A 20,612-nucleotide genomic window follows, 5' to 3' on the forward strand; every position below is an offset into this window, starting at 1 on the left:
GGATTTGAGCAGGTGACCTCAAAGGACTTTCCCATGTTCAAGTTCTTTCAGGAATTCCCCCCAGCAGGTGAACTTTTCCAACCAACGAAACTCACCACAGACTTTTCTTAGGAGAGGCTTCTGGGCAGTGGGAAGGACTATCTGGAACCTGTGGCCTCAGGGGGGTGGTGCCCTTTGTGTCTGACACCTCCCTAGGATTGGGAGCAAGACTCCAAGACTCCTTTGCATTCACATGCCCTCATTTCTGTCGGGGAGGCAGTTGATAACCAAGGAGACAAACGGTCACAGAGATGACTTCAGCAGGTGATAACGTGCAGGCTGCAGTGACTGGGTGGCCGGTGGGCATAGAGGAGGAGGTGGTGCTGGAGCGCCCTCTGGAGACAGAATAGTTCCCCCACCCACTCGCCACCCCTTGGCCTGCTTTCCTGCTCTGCATCTGCTTCTCCCCCTACCATTCTGGCTCTGTTTTCTCTTCTCATCTACTATTGGCACTGGGAGGTGACTTGTCTGTTTTCAAGGACGGGGGCATCTGAATCGGGTCAGGAGCCACCCTGCTATATCAAGGTGTGACTTCTGGATGGTGACTTGCTTTTCCTGTCGGCTAAGTGTCAATCTCTCGACTGGATGAAACCCTGCCTTAGAATGCTTAGTAGAAGGTTTGTGCCAATGGTCTGTGGACACTAAGAATCTGTGGGGTTTCTCTGGAGCTCTGTGGGGATCTGGATGCCCACACCCCTCTTTCTGGCATCTGTGCAAACAGGGTATGGCATGTTTGAATGGCTATTGGGCTTGCAAGGAATAGTGACACTGAAAGTAGCTCCCTGTAAGGTAAGTTTAAGAAAAACAACTTCTAAGTTCCAAGAGATTCCAGGCTGGGACATGAGGCAAGCTGGGTCCTGGTGGACTAGAATGAGAGACAGGGACCAGGAGGCTGTGCTGCTGTTTGGGCAGCCTGGCTCCTTCCCCCTGCCGCTCTGTGACCCTGCTCCTTTCACCTGCCTCTCTCTGCCCAGTCGCTGTGTCCCTCTGGCCTCCCTCTTCCCCAAGATGCCGGCTGCCAGGCCATGGCTTTAGTTTGCCCTACTGCTGATCTGCTGGCGGTGTGGAGGCCCATGTGACCTGGTATAAGCCTGGAGCAGGGGGATCAAGGCCACTGGGCTCAGAGGCTATTAGGGACCATGGAGAGGACTGTGTCAGCTGAGTGATAGAGTCTGCTAGCCGCACGGGTGTGAAGCAAATGGAAGTTCTATAGGCAGAGGATGCAGTATTGTCACTCCCAGGACCCAGGAGCATGAGCCCTGGGGAGGCAGGACACATGGCGAGGTGAGGGGTGGAGGGAGCAGAAAAGGGTGAGGCTGGATTTCTTTTTCCATGGAAAACCAAGAACTTGGAGCACTAATTAGCATGATCTGGAAGTGCCAGGGGCTCAGTGTTTGGGGGCACATGGGGAGAGGTGGGCCTGGTCCAGAGCAGGACCCTTCCTTCTTCAAAGTCAGGTGGGCTGCAGGCCATGGAGATTCAGAGATACTGAGGTGGAGATCAGCTCAGCTGTCCCGGACTGGGTCCCCTCTTCTCCTCTCCATTTTCCTCACGCTCTAGCCCTCCCACGGGCCAGGCTCTGTGCTAGCGGTCAAGGCGTACACGCGTAAGCCGACAATAAAGACCCTGGGCCTGAACTCTGAATCTAGAGTTATCATGTTATCATGATTTATATTGTTATCATGATTTTAAAGCTGTTGAGTAATGAACTTCAACTTCACTGTCCCCTTCACGTAACCCAGCTGCCCATCAAGGAGTATGGCCATTTGAACTTGGATCTGATGTCCTCAAGCAGTTTAAGCCCATTCCTTGGGCAGAGGGCTTGGCACGTGGCCTTGGGGGGTCACGGAGGTGGCCCACTTTGGAGATGCCCTCGCTGATGCTCTCACAACCTGCTCATTAGAAGCAGCTAGCAACCCGGAAGACATCTTCACCCACAGAATCATTTCCAGTGGAGTTGCAGATAAGCACCCACCTCTGCCCCCAGGACCCTGGCACAGAGGATCATGAAGTCTCTTGGAGGTCGCCTTCTGTCCCCAGACTGCCCTCCCAGGCCTGGGTTGTTGGCATCTGCTTTATCAGGATTCTCAAGAGGGACAGCTGGTTTATGTGACAGCCCTGTTCCCTGCATATCTGTCCTGGTTTTAAATAGCTTATCTGAGCAGCTGGAGGACCACATGGGCTTATATGGCGTGGGGTACTTGTTCCTTTAGCTCTGTCCCAGGCACCTGCCAAAATAGCAGCCAACCCTCCTCCATTGTGTCCCCCCCTCCCCGTCCCCTGCTGCACATTCCTCCCACCGCAGGGCTTGGCTCCCCAGGCCCCAGCCCACACGTCTGGTTAAAGCCTGTCCATCCCCTGCCCTCACCCAGTCCCTGCCACAGCTGAGCAGACCTCCAGGATCTGTCGGCAGCCCTGTCCAGAGGTAAGATTTGGGCAAGACTCTAGGGAAGGGGAGAGCAGGGTGGGGGGACCTGAGGACCTGGCCCTGGTCCCTTTCCCCAGCATCTACGTGTGTCCATTCTGAGTGGACACTGGACTGATAGAGACCACTCTGCAGAGGAGCCATTGCTGGAACTGGACCCCAAGCTTAGTGCAGTGGAATGAAGAGAACCCTGTGTTAGCAATTGGAGACCAGGGTTCAAGTCCCAGATCTGCCACTAAAGATGCTGTACAGTTGTAAAGGTGTGGATTCTTCATTTTCCCTCCCTGGGGCTCAGTTTCCTCATCTGTAGCCTGGCCTAGGTCCTTGCTGGCCCTCTGCCTGCCTAAATACAGTGAAGACCTAACCAATAGGGATCCCCTCAAATTACTTGGTCTTTTCTAGGCAGGTTCTTCTTAAGGCCCAGAGATCAGAATGAGACCTTGGCTGTATCAGTTAGATGAGTCCTGATGGTCAAATCTCATCTCCAGGAACTCAGTCACTGTCCTGGAAGTATTGAGAAAGTCCCCGAGTCCGGAGGTGGATGGGCCCTCTGGGGCTCTCCAAGCCCACTGGTAAATTCCCCTGGACTTCCCTGCCCCAGCACCTTCCCCCTCCCCAGGGAAGAGCAAGCTGGGAAGCACTGGGAGATGATGGGCAGGCCCCCACTGGGAGGCCCTTCCCTGGGGTGAGCCAGGCTTATCAGTATGAAGGGTTAACACTGGGTGTAGCTGCCCCCCACGGAAGGCTTGCCCCACCCCACCCCACTGTGTCCACAGGGACAGACCTTGCTCTGTGCCTGGGAGTGGTAGAAAGCTTCCCTTGGTTTTAGCTTCTCCTGGGCCTGTGGAGGGATTTTGGGTAGAGATGGAGTGTGCAGGAATTTCAAGCAGCTGGGAAGCGGCCTGACCTCCAAATTCCTCTTCTGACCCTCCTCACCCAGGGCAAGTCCTCCCCTGGGGTAGAAGAGGAATCCAAGAGGATCCAGTTGTGTACTGTCCCTCCCCGCTCCTTGCCGTCCTCTCCCCTTGTCCTGTCCCTCAGTTTCACGGGTGGGCCACCAGCTGCGGGTTTAGGAAGATTCTCGCTAACACTGGGGCGAGGGCTAATGGACAGGGTCTGCGTTTCTCAGAAACCCCAGGGGCTGTCACTGCAAGACGGGAACTGGAAACTCATCCATTTTATAGCCAGGTTGACTGAAAATAATTGACTTCGCTAATGTCACACAGCAAAAGTGTGTGGCTGATCTTTTGACCCCCAAGGATGGTCTTCTCTTGGTCTTGTGTTGTTCGTCCTCTACTCCCCAAGAAAGGTGACCTGACCTCCTGCTGTGTCCTCTTCCTCGCCTGGCCAGGTTCTTGAGCCTCTCCCATCTGCAGCCCCCAGGCTTGGCTTCCCCTCCCCTTTCTCGGGTGCTGGCTTGTCTGAAAAGCCCTCCTCCAGCCTCCAGGGCCTGCGAGCTATTTTTGGGAGCTGGTTGATGCTCTCAGGAGCAGGGAGAAGAGTCCAAATTGCTCTTTCCTCCTCTGAGCCCCAGCCCAGCGCCACACCCTGTGGCTCTGAGCTGGTAGGGAGGACAGGACCGGAGAGAAGCCAGAAGCCATGTGCCCCAGGCCAGCCACATACCATTCCCCTGAGAAACTGCTCCCTCCTCCCCCAGGCAACAAGCTCCTCCGGGGCTCAGGTAGCAGCTCCCCAAGACCTCAGGCCAAGTTCTGACGGCTCATCTGGGGTTCAGGCCGTGCTTGTCTACCACAGAACTCCATCTCGGGCTTAGCAGTCTCTTCTCTTTGGCCACTGTCATCCTGAGACCCCTTTGAACCCTCTGGGATTTGACTTTTTTTTTTTTTTTTTTAGCAGAATGAGGCTCAGTCCCCTGTGGTGACACCTTACACATTTGACATCTCTTTTCCCCTCAACTTGGGAGTGTCTCAGAGCTGCCATCCAGAATTCCTTGTGAACGGGGCTCTTCTGACCTGCTCCAGCAGAGGGAGCAGGGGTGGTCCTTGCTTAGCTGTCCCTAACCCTGCAGGACTGGGCCACTCCAAGCTTCCAAAGCGCTGAGTCTGAAGTCTCTACCGAGAGGCACAGCTGGGGAAGAGCAGCTCCCCTGGAACCCCTCAGTCTCAAAGGGGCTGCCTTGAGGTGGACATCACTTCAGCCCCTCAGAGCACTGGCTCGCACTGGATGTTCACAGATGGCTGCCTGGGGGTGGGCTCAGCCACCACATTGGGATGTGCAGGGAGAGGTGAAGGAGAGAGCAGGACTCTCCGTGTGCTGCTGTCCTCATCCCGGCAGCTTGGGTCAGGCTGCCGAGGGTGGTGAAGCTCTGGCAGGTCTGGTGTGGAGCAGGGGTGGGTAGAGAGCACAGAAGAAAGATCAGAGGGTGGTCCCGTCTGTCACTCTGATTCTACTCCCACCTGACTTCAGCCTCACCCTACTGCTCCTCGTCCCTTTCCTCCCTTATAACCCAGTTATAGGGACAGGTGCAGGATCGTCAGATTGCCTACAAGGCACCATTCACCTTTCAGTCAACTGCGTTGCCATGGCTCCCGAGGGTCCAGTTATAACTGTTTATAGTGACATGATTGTTTTTAGCTGGGTGCCCACTCTGGCCAGGCACTTTATAGCAACTCTCGTCTTTGCCTCCATCCCAGGAGAGGAGCAATTTCACAGCAAAGGGAACTGAGGTTTAGGAAGGTGAAATGACCTTTCCAAGGTCACACGCAAAGGCACCATGGGGCCAGCATTTAAGATCAGATAAATCTCCTACACTAGGCCTTGCTCTTCCACCTCTTGTTGACTTCTCCCTGTAAGGATACCTGTCCATCTGTTCCTGACCTTGCCCAGTGCCTCCCACTTTCAGAAATATCAATTTGATCCTCTTAAAGATCTCAGAGAGGCAGGATGTGTACACTCCATCTCCATAGCACAGAGAAAGAACCAAGGTTCAGAGACATCAGACACACTTGCCCAGACAACCTCAGCAAATGAACGGAGGAGGGTCGGCATCCAGATCATCTCAGCCTCTCACCACCTGGGGGGCATCTCAACATGAGTTCCCCAGGGAGACAATTTTCTTTTGTAGTACCTGGGATTGAACCCAGACCATTGCAGATACTAGGCAAGTGTGGTACCAACGAGATACACTCCCGCCTCGGTCCTTATTTTGAGGTAGGGCCTCTAAGTTGCCCAGGAAGTCCTCCATCTTGGGATCCTTTTGCCTCAGCCTCACAACCACCATACCTGGCTGGGAAACTATTTTTATTGAGGTAACAGGTTAATATGCAATCGTAATAAATAACACAGAGACATTTCTTATATCCTTTGTCCAAATTCTCCCAATGAAAACATTTGAAAAACTCTATAGTACAATGTTACAACCAGGGTGTGCACATGGATAAGTCAATTGGGGATCTTAGTCAGATTTTCCCAGCTTCACTTGTATTCTCTGTGTGTGTGAAATTCTGTAGTTTTATCCTGTTTGGATTCATGTACACATTTCCACAAGTCAAGACACTGAACTGTTCCAAAACCACAAGGATCCCTCAAGTGTGCTTTTATCACCCCTCCTACCTCCCTCCCACCCTCCACATGACCCCTGACAATCACTAATCGGTTCTATATTTGTATAATCTTGCCATTTCAAGAATGTAAGTGGAAGCCTACATGTGACCTTTGGAACTGGCTTTGCCCAATCGACAGGATTTCCGAAGACTCGTTGGAATTGTGTGTGTCAGTGGTTCATCCCCTTTGATGGCTCAGTGGCATTCCACGGTGGGGATGGCCACAGCTGCTGTGACACTCTCCCCGGGGGTGCTCTGTGCAGGAGGGCAGGGCTTGTCAGCACTTCCCTCCCCTGAAAGCTTCTGCAGTCCGGACAGATGGAGAAAGTTTAGGGACATAGCTTTGAGAGTTACCGACAGGAACACAAAAATCCCAGACGGCGTGCTTGCTCAGGGGCAAGGGATGAAAGGGACATTGGCTGGCTGCTCTGCTGTGATCTCCCCTGACAGAGGCGGAAACAGACCTGTCCCTACAGGTCACACAGCTAATAAGGGGGGCGATACTCACCCGGGGCCCCTGCTGCTCTACACCTGGGGCCAGATCTCGGGAGGAAGGCAGGCTTCCCTCTCGGCCAGCTCTGACATTTTTCTCTTTCTGGAGGCAGAGCAGAGACCATGTCTGACGTGGAAGAAGAGGTGGTGGAGGAGTACGAGGAGTGAGTATCTGGGAGCATCTGTCCCCAGTGTTGTCCCCTCTACGCTGCCACGCACACCAGGTCCAGAATCCTGCTCTAGGATTCTGGCGGAAGTGGCTGGCCTGTTTCCAAGACGCCTTTCTTTCCACTTCTGCACTCTGGGCAGCAGAGCTCAGGCAGAGCTCAGGCTGGGAATACGGGTCGACAGGGTCCTACCTGGGTAGGGGACTGGCTGCTAGCTGAGGAGCCAGGAAGCTGGGGCTCCTGAAACTGATCAGAGAGCTTCAGCCTCAGAGCTGATCATGCCCATCACACCCACTCAGAGCCCACTCCACCTCGGGTCCCTGTGCACAAAGGGACTGTGCTGGTCCGCAGCCCTGTCTTAGAGAGAAGCTGGGGATGAGACCCAGCTAGGCAATCCAATAAGGGTCTCCTGGAGGGAGGTGCTGCCAGCGAGCGCCAGAGCCACAGACACAGTCCCTGTCCTCTTGGGCTGTTGGGATGCTGAGTCAAACTGCAGGGAGTTCATTAGCAAACAGGTGTGAGGCAGGGGGCGCGGGATGGCCAAGGGAGGTTTGTGGAGAGGGCGAGTCTTACCAGCATAGTCTACAGAGAGAAAAGAGATTTGGGAGAGAGAAGAACTTTCTAGAAAGGGGCACTGCCTGGGAGAAGCCCAGAGATGAGATCAGAGGAGGAAGTGGGCAGAATGCTGAAGGGACCAAGCTGGCTGATTCAGAGGTTTGCTGGGAACAGTGACAAGTAGCCTAGATGAGAAGGGCGGGCCAGCTTAGGGGGGCTTTGCCAAGCAGGCAGAGGAGTGTGAACTGCACCAAGAGGGAGATGAGACATGGGGTTTTCTGGGAAATGCTGGTGTGTGTGTGTGTGTGTGTGTGTGTGTGTGTGTGTGTGCACGCATGCACTTGCTCTTGAACCTGCACAGGTATTGAGAGCATCCTCCTTTGTATCCAGGGAACAGGAAGGTAAGCACACTCCCATATGCTCATTTGATGGAAAGACAGTGTGGCTGGAAACTGACCCCCCTCTTCTCTCTTCTCTTGCTGCCTTGGCCTTCTCTTCTAAGCAGAAACAGCTGTGGAAGGTATGTACCTTGGGCAGGTGGAGGGCCAGAGAGGCGGGATCTCGGGAGTCCAGTATTCCTGGAGCCCTGGGGAAACAGATTGTCTGTGTCTACTCTGAACTCCCAGCTGAGCAAAGATCCCCCAACGGCTGTGGCTCCGTCATGGGAGTCAGCCCTACCTTGATTGCTTGGTTTTGAGACAGACAAAAAAGTTTAAATCTGTTTCCTCTGCCAACTATTTTCTTTTCTTTTTCTTTTTTTTTCTTTTTTTTTTTTTTGGTACTGGGAATTGAACCCAGGGGTACTTAACCACTGAGCCACATCCTCAACCCATTTTTGTATTTTATTCATTTATTTATTTTTGGTGGTACAGGGGATTGAACTCAGGGGCACTTTATCACTGAGCCATATCCCCAGCCCTATTTTGTATTTTATTTAGAGACAGGGTCTCACTAAGTTGCTTAGCGCCTTGCTTTTGCTGAGGCTGACTTTGAATTCTCGATCATCCTGCCTCAGCCTCCAGAGCCTCTGGGATATATAGGCATGGACCACTGCACCTGGCTGTCAACTGTTTTCTTTGCCACTTTTCCTAATTAATTATTTTCTTTTTTTCCTATTTTTTTTTATCATGGAAAATTTGAAAGGCATAAAAATGTAGAACCTGCCCCCCACGCCCCAAAAAAACCCCAAACCCAAAAACCCCCAAACCAAAAATCAAACAAACAAAAAAAACCACCCTCCAGATGCATGACCCAGCCAACAATCATCAACTCACGCCTAGTCTTCTTTCATGTCTCTCCATCTGCCCCGGGTTATTTTGAAACATACATCCAAAATCATTCCCACACATCATATCACTTCATGCTGTAATATTGCAGCGTGTATCTCTAAAAGATAAGCACTATTAAAAAAAGAAACCCCATAACCCCAATACCATGGTCCCACCTAGGAACATTCCATTTAATAGTTTTTCAAATGCAGTTAAGAATATGAAGATGCTCAGTTATCTGAGACATTATATATGGGCATGAAGATTTATTATTATTGCCTAGCAGATACCTGTCTTGTTGTTCCTGCTCTTGGAGGTGTTAACACCTGCCCTCCTCAGCTTTGGATCCCGTATCTCACTGGCAGAACTCCCTGGCTTCTCCTTACTGAGAGTCTGAAACAGGAAGTGATTAAGAGACCTCACTCCCATCCCCATCCAGTCCTCAAAGGGCCCACAATGGCCCTCAGGCACCACGGGCTTCTGTATCACAGGCACGTTGGAACCTGCCTCTTAGTGGCTCAGCAGATTCTCAAAAATATCACGTCAGCACAAGGTGTGCAGAGATTAGGGAAAATGACTTCGGGAAGGTCCAGAGAGAGAGTTGGTGGGGGCTCAGTATCTGCTCCTTCTAGGGCAAATGGGTGTGCCTCCTGCACATTCAGGGCTGCTCCAGGGGCAGCTACCAACGAGGAGACCGGAGAGATATTCAAAGGCAAAGCTGGAAGAACCCACTGGAGTCATGTTTGGTTTTCATGGAACACCAGACCCTTCAGGAGCGATCTGAAATACCTTTTGGATAAAAAAATCTAGCTGTCTCCAACTTCTGCTATGTTCCCCACACCAGCTCTCCACTTGGTGGATCTTTGCATTGGGATTTTCTACTTCATTAGGGCAGGTTTGGGTGGTGGCTTTGAGCACCAGACTTTTGGATTCGGGACCAATCTGCATGCTACACACAGTGGGATGTAGTTGCCAGTTAACAAAATAAGGCGAGAGGGGTCTGAGCTCCATGCAGCACCCCCTTCCCAGCTAAGCACCTGGCTGTCAGTGACCAGGGGAGATCAAGTTCTGTCTTTGAGTGACCACAGTGCCCACAGTATGGACTGTGAGCAAAAAGACCCAAAACCGTTTTGGCACCATAACGAAAGTGCAAATAACCGGGATGGGAGCAGACTTTGAGGATCAGCACTGACTTTTATTCACCCGCGGAGTCAGGCTCAGAGGGGCTCACTTTCTGGGTAGAAAATGGCCCCTGGTTACAGAAGGGGTCTGGGTTTTTATAGGTTGCACTGAGAGATGACTTAATCTCTTTAATGGAAAGTGTCAGTTTGGGCATTCAGGAAACAGGTTGCGAGAATTTGAAACTCGTTTTTACTGGGCAATGTTTTCACTGGGCAAGGCTGGAGGGTCCAGAGTTCAGCATGCAGCCTTTATCTCTTTCCCTCCAGGGTCTATTATACTGTCACTGGGAAAGGATTTATTGGGAAAGAATCAATGCTTCACCTTCTCCCAGGGACTGTCATTTCCCTGTCTTGGGGGTTGTCATTTCCCATATCCTTCATGGACAGCGCTGAGTGTCTCTTCCTCTGGGAGAGTAATTTTCTGCTGCCGTGAGCTCTTCCGGGGGCGAGGCTTACAGCTAGGTCAGCATGGAAGTTGCTAGACATTTCTTCCGGTTACGCTCTGCTCTGCCTTAGATGGTTGATGTCCTTTTTCCAGGCCAGGGAAGCACCCCTGGGTACCAAGCTCCTGGTCACACTTGGAAATGGGATTTGTCCCCGAGACGCACCTAGAGCAGGAATGCAGAAGTTTGCCCTGTCAAGTGTTTCTCCTCTGCTCTTCTGGTGCCTGTGTCTCAGCCAGAGGGCAGCCAGGCTCTGGGGTCCGGAGGCGGGGCAGGGAGCTGCTCGTTAGTGCTTACTGAATGCTTCCCTCCCTCTGGAGGTGCTAGCCACAGCATTCCAGTCTCACGTGGGCCGGGAGTGAGTGACACCATTTTCACTTACTGACCAGGCACCTGGAGCTCAGGGCAGCTCCTGAGCAGTGAGTTTCCTGCACTGCTAAGAGTGGGGCTTAGGCTAACTGCAAGCCCCCCACGGCCACGGCCACGGCCACGGCCACGGCCACGGCCACGCCCTGCACTAGTGCGCTGCCCGGGCTCTCCACACCGCACTAATCTGTCTTGCTTCTCCCCTCTGCTGCTGCCACCCCTGAACCTGGAAGAGGAAGACTGGAGAGAGGACGAAGACGGTAGTACAGCTTTTCCTGCCTGCTTTCAGCTCCCTGCTGTCCTGAGTGCACCTGCTTGTCCAGGGGCCCTGTCCTTGGGGCGGGGAGTGCTGAGTGGGTCAGTCACTTTCCTCCCCAGCCCCAGAGGGGCCAGGACCAAAGTTCTGAGGCCTTCATCCTGTGTGTCCTCCAGAGTCCTTGGTTCCCCCAGGGCCAGGAAAGACCCAGGCTGGCTCATCTTCTTCCCATGTGCTCCTACTGTGGCCCTAGAGGGAGACTCCTGGCTGCAGAATGGCCCCCCGTCTGACCCCCACCACATATTCCAGTGCCCCAGGCTGGGCCTTTCCCTATGAGTCGGTCTTTCCCAGGCAGGGTGGCCAGGGATTGAGGGTCCTGGGGACAAAGTCATCTGAAGAGCAACTGGGGACACTGGAAATAGCCAGAATAGAGAGGGCATGATGTCAGCTTTAAGATGTGCACTGCTGAGGGGTGGGGTGGGGCTGGACTTGTCCCCAGCAACCAGGGATAGCACTAGGGCAGTGGAGGCAGACTGGGGCTTAATTCTAGAACAAACTTGCCCACAGTGATGTCCCCAGATGCAGTGGGCAGCTAGGAGGGGCAGAGAGCACCCCCTCTTCGGGTCTGTGGCATGACCCCTGGGCGAGGGTGCTGTGGATGGCACAGAGAGGTGAAGAACGAGGGTGGGCGGGAGAGGTGTCAGTATGGTGGCCTGAAGGTGGACCCCACAATTGGCCCTTTAGACTCCTTCTGGAAGGATCATTTTTGAGGTAAGCCTCTCATAGGGATCAAAGAAGAGGTATCCCCAGGCCTCAGAGGTGACTCCGACGTGGGAAAGGAGGAGCGAGAGCGTGGAGGCAGAGGGAGGGGAGGCTGTCCTCTCTCCCTGGAGGGTGCTCCCCTCCATCCTGAGGCATGTCTTCCACCTCTGCCAGGAGGCTGCCATTGTCACTGTCAGTCAAGGAGCCTTACCAAGCCCTTCCGACAGGCAGAGCTGTGGTGGCGATGTCACCGGCTGCCTAATAATCTGTCTACTCCAAGAGCCCCGAGGGGCAGGTTCCCATCCTGCTAAAGCAAATGGATAAAAACAGAAAAATCCTGACGACCTTTCGGGTAGTGTGACTATCTAAATGTTGGGCGTCTCCTCCACCCAAACAGTCACTGCCCTGGTTTCATTTAGATACAGAGGGAGGGTGTCCAGACTTGAGAGTCACTGGGTCCAGGATAGGAGCTTCCCTGATATTCCATCTTAAGTGAGGCCCTATGGTGCCAGGCGCTGGGTGGAGCGCCTGGGGTAGAAAGTTGGGGAATGAGCTGGAGGTCATTGAGGTCACGTCAGGCAGAAGGAACTCCAGAGTCGCCCCTCCCTGGCTGCTGGCAATGAACCATATGCTGGACCTGTCCCTTCTCTGGTGCTGCCCAGAGCACTCCCACTACCTAACACGCTTCTAGCCCGGATCTCTGGCCCTCCTAGCGACCTCCAGGTAGAGGACCAGGTTTCCGTACTGGGAAAGACCCAGTTCTGATCCCCAGACTCCCAGAGAGGCAAATTTGGGACCAAACGACTCTTCAGAAGCCTGACTGTGTCCTTCTGTTGTGTTTCCCCTGGGTGGTGAACGCTGTGTAAAGGAACAGAGAGTAAACATGTGAGGCTTGTGGCCCACGGTCTCTACCACAAACCCTCAGCTCTGTGGTTGTAGCATAAACGTACCCGCAGGCAGGATGCGAATGAGCGTGTGTGACTGCGGGTCAACTTCATGTCCAGGGATATTTTGGGGGCCAGATTTGGGCTTATTATTATTATTTTTGCCAACTTTTGGTTTAAACCAAGAACAGAGCAGCCTGCCATTCGCATTGGTTGAACCAAATCCAGCTGAACCTAGAAGTTGTTGGCTCTGGGTCACTGTCCCACTTTTACTTCTGGGTGCCCCTCCCTGTCTGTCTCTTCTGGGAGCTGTGGGGCCAGCTTGTTCAATGGGTCTGGTTCACTTCTGCAGAGCAGGAGGAGGCAGCAGAAGAGGAGGCTGAAGGTGGGACTGGGGCTGAGGATGAGACCGAGGAGACCAAGGCAGAAGGTACGACTCTGGGGCAAGATGCAAGGGACTTGGGGGTGCAGCACGCTCTGCAGCCGGGGTGCCTTCCTCCTGCCCGGGCTGACACGTGCTGTCGATCGTCCATCAATGAACACTGATCAAGTGCTTCTTTGGTGTCGGGCAGAATCTTGGGCCCAGGGCACAGGTGTGTGAAAGACAGCTCCCTGACCCCATAAGCCAGCAGGTTGAGCTGAGCTAGGACCTGCTTGTGGGGCAAGCTCTTGGGGGGAATCTGAGCTCAGAACAGGACCTTCATTAATTCCTCATGTTTTGTCTAGAAGATGGACTAGAAGAGGAAGCCAAAGAGGCTGAAGGTGGGAACTGTGGACATCAAGAGAGGTTTGGGGGCAGCACCAGGACTCCTCGCGGATGCTTGGGGGAGACTGTCCACAGGTTCCTTCCAGGGAGTTGGGGCAGGAGGGGATTTTGGGAAAAAGAGTCACAGCCCCACAGGCAGCTCCTGGCACAGAGGCTAAGTACTAGTTGGGCACAGTGTTCATAAGATGAACTCCCAAGGCACGGGTGGGACAGTGGTGGGCCATTGCTGTGGCCATTGTCATGTCACAGCCACGAACAGGGAAGAGACAAGGAGGGGACACCCGGAAAGGAGAACAGAGACAGGGATGCAGGGCCAACAGCTTCCAGGTCTGATGGATTTGGTCCAACCAGGTGGTTGTAGTCACACCATCATAGCGAGGGCGGCGGCTGAGGCTTGGAATCCTGCCCACTAGCTTTCTGGCCCTGTGGCCACAAGGCAGTCCAGGGGGCAACCAAGATGGCTGCCTTGGGTGGGGATTCTGGGGTCAGAGCCCCTGGGGACCTTTCCACTGGCTCCTCCTCACAGTGAAGTGGAGAAGCAAACCTGTGTTGTCTGGAACTGCTGAACAAGAGATGGCTTTTAAGTTCTGTGCTGAGTGTATGTGTCCTGCCAGGATCCAGTTGTCCCCTGACCCCCCCCATGGGGGGGGCTTCTGTAGGACAGGAACTGTGGGATTTGCAACCCTTGCTGCCTTCAGGCTTTTGGTGCTACTGGGATTGGGACTCCCTATGCAGAGGGGGAAACGGAGGTCCACAGGGCCCAGCCTACCAGGGGTGGAGTCCCAACCAGGTTCCGGCCTCCTGACCTTGTGGCTATATGCTTCTCTCTCCTCCAGATGGTCCAGTGGAAGGGTCCAAACCCAAGCCCAGGTGAGTGGGATGCACCTGTGGTAAGGCTGTGGGAGTAGAAGGCCTGTGAGGGAGGGCAATGAGGACAAGATAGGAGTGCGGTGTGGCACAGTGGACATGAGCTGGGGGGGTGGGTAATAGGCGCAGACCACCATATACGATTGTACAGGTTGTATACTGCACAAGGACCTCTGCTGGAGGGAGTGAATGGGGCTGAATTCCACCCTATACTCCACTACCAATCATGCACCCTGGCTCGAATGGGCCTAGGAAAAGGGGATGGGCTAGTCATGGTCCTGGGCAGACACACTCTCCTTTACTGTAGGATGACCAGAATACACTCCTCCAGGGCTGAGGTGGGACCTGGGGAAAACAGGAGGAAAATTTTGGGAAGCCAAGCACCTAACTGTGCCAGCCTGGGTGCCATGGTTTTGAAGAGCCTCAAGCCTAGGGCAGCTTGGCTGTGTAGGCTACAATGCCTGGAGGCTCTGGGTGGTGGGTGTCGGACTGGCTGGGGGCATTTCCCTCCGGGTGGTGTTTGTCCTGCCAGCAGATGGTGCCTTGGCCCCCTCGCTGGCCTGGCCTCGCTTCAGTGGGGTCATGTGAAACCAGCTCCCGCCCAGGCCAGGCTGAGCTCTCTTCCCGCCCGCAGCCCTTCCCCTTTGCTGGCCATTGTGTGCACCCCACAGCCTCTTAGTGTCACAGACCTGAGGGCAGATGGGGAACCAAGGACCAGAGATCCACCCTGGCCCGGTGTCACATCTCAGTGGTGTCTTGGCTCAACACCAAATTGCAGGAAGTCCTGGGCTCTGGAGAGATTCTGCAGGGTCAGCCACAGGGGCGTGGCCATCTTGTCTCAGCTTCTCTGACTCCTCGCTATGGAGTCTTGAGCTAGTCACTCTGAATCTTTTTCTGAAGGGAGCCGGATGCTGCCTTCTTCCTGGGTATATTGTGAAGTTCAGAACACAACAATGGGTGTGAGAGGCCTTTGTGTATTCCCAGGTGCTGAGCAAGCGCGGGGACTCCTGTGGTTGACATTAGTGTGACACCTTCGTGTGTTGGCTGGGATGGAAGATCCTGCAGGAAGAAGACCCGGCCTGCCCCAGGTCCTACCCTTGGATCCTGAGGGGGCTGCCGCTCCCTGACTTCTTATTCCCCTCCCGACAGGCTGTTCATGCCCAACTTGGTGCCGCCCAAGATCCCGGATGGAGAGAGAGTGGATTTCGATGTGAGTGGTGGCCGTGGGTAGGGTAGGTCAGAGGAGGCTGGGCTGGGAGTAGTCACCAGCGCTCCGATGAGAGGAGACACCTGGTGGCCTTGTGGGCTGGGGGCAGGTGGTATTTGGCACCGCCAGGCTGGTGCCAGCTCTGGCCCACCCATCTCCACTGGACGCGGTGGCGGTTTCTAAGCCCCAGGGTTCCGCCCGCAGGACATCCATCGGAAGCGCATGGAGAAGGACCTGAACGAGCTGCAGACCCTGATCGAGGCTCACTTTGAGAACCGGAAGAAGGAGGAGGAGGAACTGGTTTCTCTCAAAGACAGGATTGTAGGTGCCAGGTCTCCAGCCCACCTCCCTCTGGACCCCTGTCCCCACCCCGCATGAGGCCCGCCTCCTCCTGCAGCCTGCCCTGGGGCCCAGTCCTGCTGAGTGTGCTGCTCCTTCAGGATCCCTGCTGCAGTGAGCTGCTCGTGTGTCCTGCATGGTGGCTCCTTGGGTCCCCTTCTCTCCCTGCCAGCCTGGACACTCCTGGTTGGCAGGAACTGAATGTGGCCACTCTGGACTGTGGCAGTGCCTAACCCAGGCCCGGGTTGTGCAATGACTAGTCAAATGCTGGCCGTCTCCCCTGTCCCTGCCTTTTCCCCACCGGGCCCAGCTGCCCCACTAAGGCAGGGAACATGGGAGCGGCCCCAGCCCCATGTCAGTGCGGCGGGGGCAGGTCATCCTGATCCTTTCCTCCTCTCGCCTGGCTTGGCGCCCACAGCTCTCCCTGGCAGCTGCTGACCTGGCTGTATGTCTCTTAGCTCAGAGCAGCTGCCGCAGCCGGGGTCGGGCAGCAGCATAGCCCCTTTGGGAGATGGGAAAAGCCACCTGCCCTTTTCCATAGGGTGGGGACGGTCTCCAACACGCCATGTCGAGTGCGGGCCCTCTGCCATGCCCTCTGTGGCCATCCTCACAGAGCCTGCCTGGTAAGGGCTGGACTCCGCTCGCCTCTGTGAAGTAGGCTGAGGGCGCTCAGAGGCAGGGCACCCCTTGTGGGTCCCTTCCCTTCGTGACGTCACCTCTCAGGGGCACCCTGGGGCCTCTGCCTCTCTCCCTAGGAGAAGCGGCGAGCCGAGCGGGCCGAGCAGCAGCGCATCCGCAGCGAGCGGGAGAAGGAGCGGCAGACCCGCCTGGCTGTGAGTGACCCTGCCATGCCCAACTCCTCTCTGTTCAGACACCTTTCAGTGGCGAGCCGGTGCAACCCGTCAGCGCGGCCGTCGTGGCTCTGACACCACACCAGCGAAACCGGCAGGCCTGCGGGACCTGGTGGCCCTGGTTCTAAGGCTCCCTGGCACTTAACCCCAGGCCTTCTCGGGGAGCACCCAGCTCAGGGCCTCGTTCACTCAGGCCTCAGAAGCTGCTTGCCCCGGGGGGACAAAGCTGATCTCAGTCCAGAGCCAGGCTTTCTCCTCTTGCCCTTAATTTTCCCTCTTCCTTCTCTCTGGAAACCAGGAGGAGAGGGCCCGGCGAGAGGAGGAGGAGAACAGGAGGAAGGCTGAGGACGAGGCCCGGAAGAAAAAAGCTTTGTCTAACATGATGCATTTTGGAGGCTACATCCAGAAGGTAGGCGGGGCAGCTGGGGTTGCCAGGAGGTCCTGGGATAGCCTGGAGAAGTGAGGTGTCCTTTGTGGCAGGCAGGTTTTCCATGGGATTCCAGGAATCACTTCCCAGGTGCTGGGTGGGAGTCTGAGGTCTCCTCAGGCCCAGCCCGGGACTCGCAGCCCGACTGTGGCTTTGTTAGGAGGGGCCTGCTGTGGGCACAGGCTAGCGTGCCTCTGGCCCCATGGGTTCCCAGCCACCCGCAAGGTGGTTGGGTGTGGCTTGAAGAGCCCTGGGCTTGGAGTCGAAGCTCTGGTTGAGACCCAGCTCTGCCACACAGCCAGGTGGATCCAGTCTTGGTGTCTTCACATGGGACACTGATATTATATTGCCAACCCTGTTCTTTTGAGAAAGTCACAGGAGCTAAGGTGGAAAGTGTCTGTTGTACACATAAGAGGCAGTTGGTTCCTGGGAACTCACTTTGTTCCGCAGTCCCACTAGAGGAGAGGGTATTGATTTTCTTTATGCAGTGGAAGGATCAGAACTTTTTCTTAGATTTCCAAAGTCCACCATGCCTCTGCTCTGATGGCGACCCTACCTGCCAAAAGCTATCAGCATTGCTGCCCAGAGCCCTAGCTTCATCCCTGTTCCCCAGGTGGCCTATACTGAGCATCTGAATCACTTTTTCCTCCCTGTCTCTCTGCCTGTCTTCTGTTCGCCCTGCCTTCTCTCTGTGTCTCTGTCACCGTCTCGGTCTTTCTCTCTGGGTCTTTCTCTCATGGTTTCCTGGCTTAGCAAGCCCAGGTGGGTACTGAAACCTCACATTCTCTTCCCCCCTTAGTTGTAAGGAGATCCCTGGGAGGGGATGTGCCTTACTTGGGGAAGGAGCGCAGAGTTCTGGCTGGGTGGGGAGGAGGGAGAGGTGGAAGACACTGGCTAGGCTCGGGGGGAAGGGGTGGAAATGACCCTCCTGCCCTTGCCTGTTTCTCAGGGAATCCAGGCAGATGATGGTGTGGAGTGTTACAGGAGCATCCTACTCCCAGGGGCAGTTTGGGAGGGTCAGGGAACAGGAAGGGGCAGTCTCTAGCCAAGTCCCCTGCTCACCCCACCCCATTCAGACGGAGCGGAAGAGTGGAAAGAGGCAGACCGAACGGGAGAAAAAGAAAAAGATTCTGGCTGAGAGGAGGAAGGTGCTGGCCATCGACCACCTGAATGAAGACCAGCTGAGGTGGGGCCAGGCTGTGAACCCTTGGGCACTGCAGACCTCAAGGAGGGGTTGGGAGTCTGGAGCTGGGCAAAGGGCACTTCTTGCTGTGAACCACCAGAGGGCGCCACATCCTCACATTTCCTAAGCTGGGTTTGCTGGGAAGTCAGGTTTGGGCAGGTCAGGTGGAACCCATCTGGGCTTTGCTGATAGGCAAAGAGAACTGAGCAGGCCCCTCTCCTGTCTGCACTTAGCACTTCAACTTGTTCACCTGTGCACCAGAGGTGGGAGGGGGCTGGAGCTATATGGTCTCCCTCCCTCCCAGTACTCAGAACTCACCCTGGTGTTGGTTCCTAAGAACTCCACACTGCCATGGGGACCTCAGGGGCTGGTCAAGACCAGGGTGAAGGGCCATGAAGGCTGTCCTTATTGACACTCACTCCATTCCCACTGCGGTGTGTTCAGGGAGAAAGCCAAGGAACTGTGGCAGAGCATCTATAACCTGGAGGCGGAGAAGTTCGACCTGCAGGAGAAGTTCAAGCAGCAGAGATATGAAGTGAGCCTCATGCTGCGCCCGCTTCTTCCCGACGCCGTGCTGCTCCTGGTTTGATTGGGTCCACACCACTGAAGTCTCTCAGGCTCCCCTCCCTGTCCCCAGTCAATCCATTCAACCCAGGGACCTTGAGCCCACACCCTGTCTCCAGCAGCTCCAGCGCCCTCCCGCCTTCCCCCATGCTGCCTGAGCTCCCCCCTCTCATCCCAGGCCTCCTGGGACCTGAGCTGAATTGTTCTTTGTCTCCTCCACTTTTCTTCTAGATCAATGTTCTTCGAAACAGGATCAACGACAATCAGAAGGTGTAAGTATCTGGGATCCTTCTTTCCTTCCCTACCTCCTTCAGCTTGTAGATGTCCCTTTCCAGCTCCTCCAGGAATTCTCCCTCTCTCCCCTCGGCCGCTCCTTGCCAGTAGGGGATGATGTGTGGGACCAGAGCGCTCTCACAGCTTGGGGCTACTGCCCTGTCCTGTCCCTGGAGGTAGCTCCAGGCTGCTCTTCTTAACCCTCAGCATCCCTCAACCTTCCCCCTTCCCCATGGCAACCTGCACCCTGCCCTGTGCCCCCATGAAATGGTCCTGCTTTCCCTGCAGCTCCAAGACCCGCGGGAAGGCCAAGGTCACCGGGCGCTGGAAGTAGAGGCTGAGCCTCCTTCACCAAAGCTGTCCTTGCCTGCGTTCCTGCCTTGCACACCTCAGCTCCTGGGACCCTGCTGGGACCCTCCTGGGTACCCAAGGCAGACTCCTGTCTGGAAACCAGGAGATGCCCCGCTGGAAGCCAGCACTCCTGCCTGCCCCATGCCCACACCATGCCAAGAATAAAAAGCCGTCACACACTGCACACACAGAATGGCATTTCTGTCAACCTCCCCAGAGATGAGACCCTGGTCTCAGGAAGTCAGGGTGGCCATCAGGGCCCTGGTATCTGGCCACGTTTGGAGGAGCTTCTGGTCCCTTCCACCTGCCTCCAGAAGGGAGAGGCGATGGCAGGGAATGCTCATGCCGCCTTGGAGCCCAGGAGGGAGGTACCCACAGTGGATGGGGCTTGTGGCTTTCGCCACTGTGAGTCACTAGGAGCAGAACACTGGGAAGGGCACCGTCGCATGTGGGGGGTGCCCACTGTGACTCGCTCCCTGGGAACAACGCAGGCCTCTCTGGGTCTCTGCTGTCTTCTTTCTCCTCCTCGCCAGGGCACTAAGAGCCCGGCGTCTGTGGGGCAGGAGCCTTGAGGGAGGAAGGAGGGCTGGTCTCATTGGGCAGCTGTTGAGGCTGGAGCTGCCCAGAAGTCTGGCCCAGTCCGGATGCCTTGATCTTTCCCTTTCCGTGATCTGCATATCCTCTAGGGCTTAATGCCCCTTGTTGGGGACCACAGGGTCCCTGAGCTGAAGTGCCTGGCACAGCGACATGGATTCCAGTTAACAGGACATGGAAACCACGTGGGATGGGAGAGAACCTGCTTCAAAGCTCTCAAGGCTACGCTCTTGATGGACGCTGTCCTCTCGCACCGCTCAGCCTTTGCTCAGGCCATGCCGTCTCCTGGGATGCCTTTCCCCGTTACCCACTCTGCACCCATCCACAGGAGCCCAGTGGCCCTGTGTCTGCGAAGGCGTCACGTCTCCTTGCTCTGAGCACCGGGGCCTTGCTGTGACCACTAGCTCAGCGGTGCCATCCAGGATTGCAGCTCCCCTCAAGCTCTTGGGACACAGTATAGGCCTGTTTATGCTGTGTGCCAGGCACTGTGATAGGTGCTACTAGTGAGGGACTTGACAAGGCCATGGTCTGGGGCGAGAGGGAGGGGCTCAGCCTTAGCTCTGTTCTTTGTTCATTCATCGGGCTGTTCCTTCCACAGCTGTCTCCTGAGCTGACCGCTGCTAGGCATGGTGCCAGCACAGGTTTGCTGCCATCTGAGCAGGCACAGCCCACAGGAGGCAGCAAGGAGGGCGTGGGGGCCAGGAAGCACCGATGGGGTCCCCCCTGGCATTGGCAGGCAGGGGCCTTTCTGGAGGAAAGTATGTCTGTGAGTCCCAGAGGGTGAGGAGG

General features: G+C 55.4%; 1 protein-coding gene across 21 annotated transcripts in view; it reads left to right on the forward strand.

Moving 5' to 3' along the window:
* Tnnt2 (troponin T2, cardiac type) overlaps positions 1-19,413 on the forward strand; it is a 20,997-nt gene extending 1,584 nt beyond the window's left edge. Inside the window, exons 1-17 of one of the 21 annotated variants that reach the window (XM_047520071.1) lie at positions 2,343-2,464; positions 6,633-6,683; positions 7,632-7,642; positions 7,744-7,761; positions 10,733-10,759; positions 12,754-12,831; positions 13,128-13,163; positions 14,004-14,037; positions 15,184-15,244; positions 15,446-15,562; positions 16,336-16,413; positions 16,730-16,840; positions 17,612-17,620; positions 17,935-18,044; positions 18,486-18,576; positions 18,837-18,877; positions 19,167-19,413. In XM_047520071.1, coding sequence (XP_047376027.1) covers positions 6,643-6,683; positions 7,632-7,642; positions 7,744-7,761; positions 10,733-10,759; positions 12,754-12,831; positions 13,128-13,163; positions 14,004-14,037; positions 15,184-15,244; positions 15,446-15,562; positions 16,336-16,413; positions 16,730-16,840; positions 17,612-17,620; positions 17,935-18,044; positions 18,486-18,576; positions 18,837-18,877; positions 19,167-19,212 — 909 coding nt within the window. In that variant the 5' untranslated portion in view covers positions 2,343-2,464; positions 6,633-6,642 and the 3' untranslated portion in view covers positions 19,213-19,413. Of the gene's footprint in view, positions 1-2,342; positions 2,465-6,628; positions 6,684-7,631; positions 7,643-7,743; positions 7,762-10,732; positions 10,760-12,753; positions 12,832-13,127; positions 13,164-14,003; positions 14,038-15,183; positions 15,245-15,445; positions 15,563-16,335; positions 16,414-16,729; positions 16,841-17,611; positions 17,621-17,934; positions 18,045-18,485; positions 18,577-18,836; positions 18,878-19,166 lie in introns of those variants that run through there. The other 20 variants (XM_047520057.1, XM_047520056.1, XM_047520066.1 and 17 more) reach the window with 20 other exon arrangements.
* Positions 19,414-20,612: the final 1,199 nt, after the last annotated feature.

This window comes from Sciurus carolinensis, chromosome 12, assembly GCF_902686445.1.
Source record: "Sciurus carolinensis chromosome 12, mSciCar1.2, whole genome shotgun sequence".
NCBI lineage: Eukaryota > Metazoa > Chordata > Mammalia > Rodentia > Sciuridae > Sciurus > Sciurus carolinensis.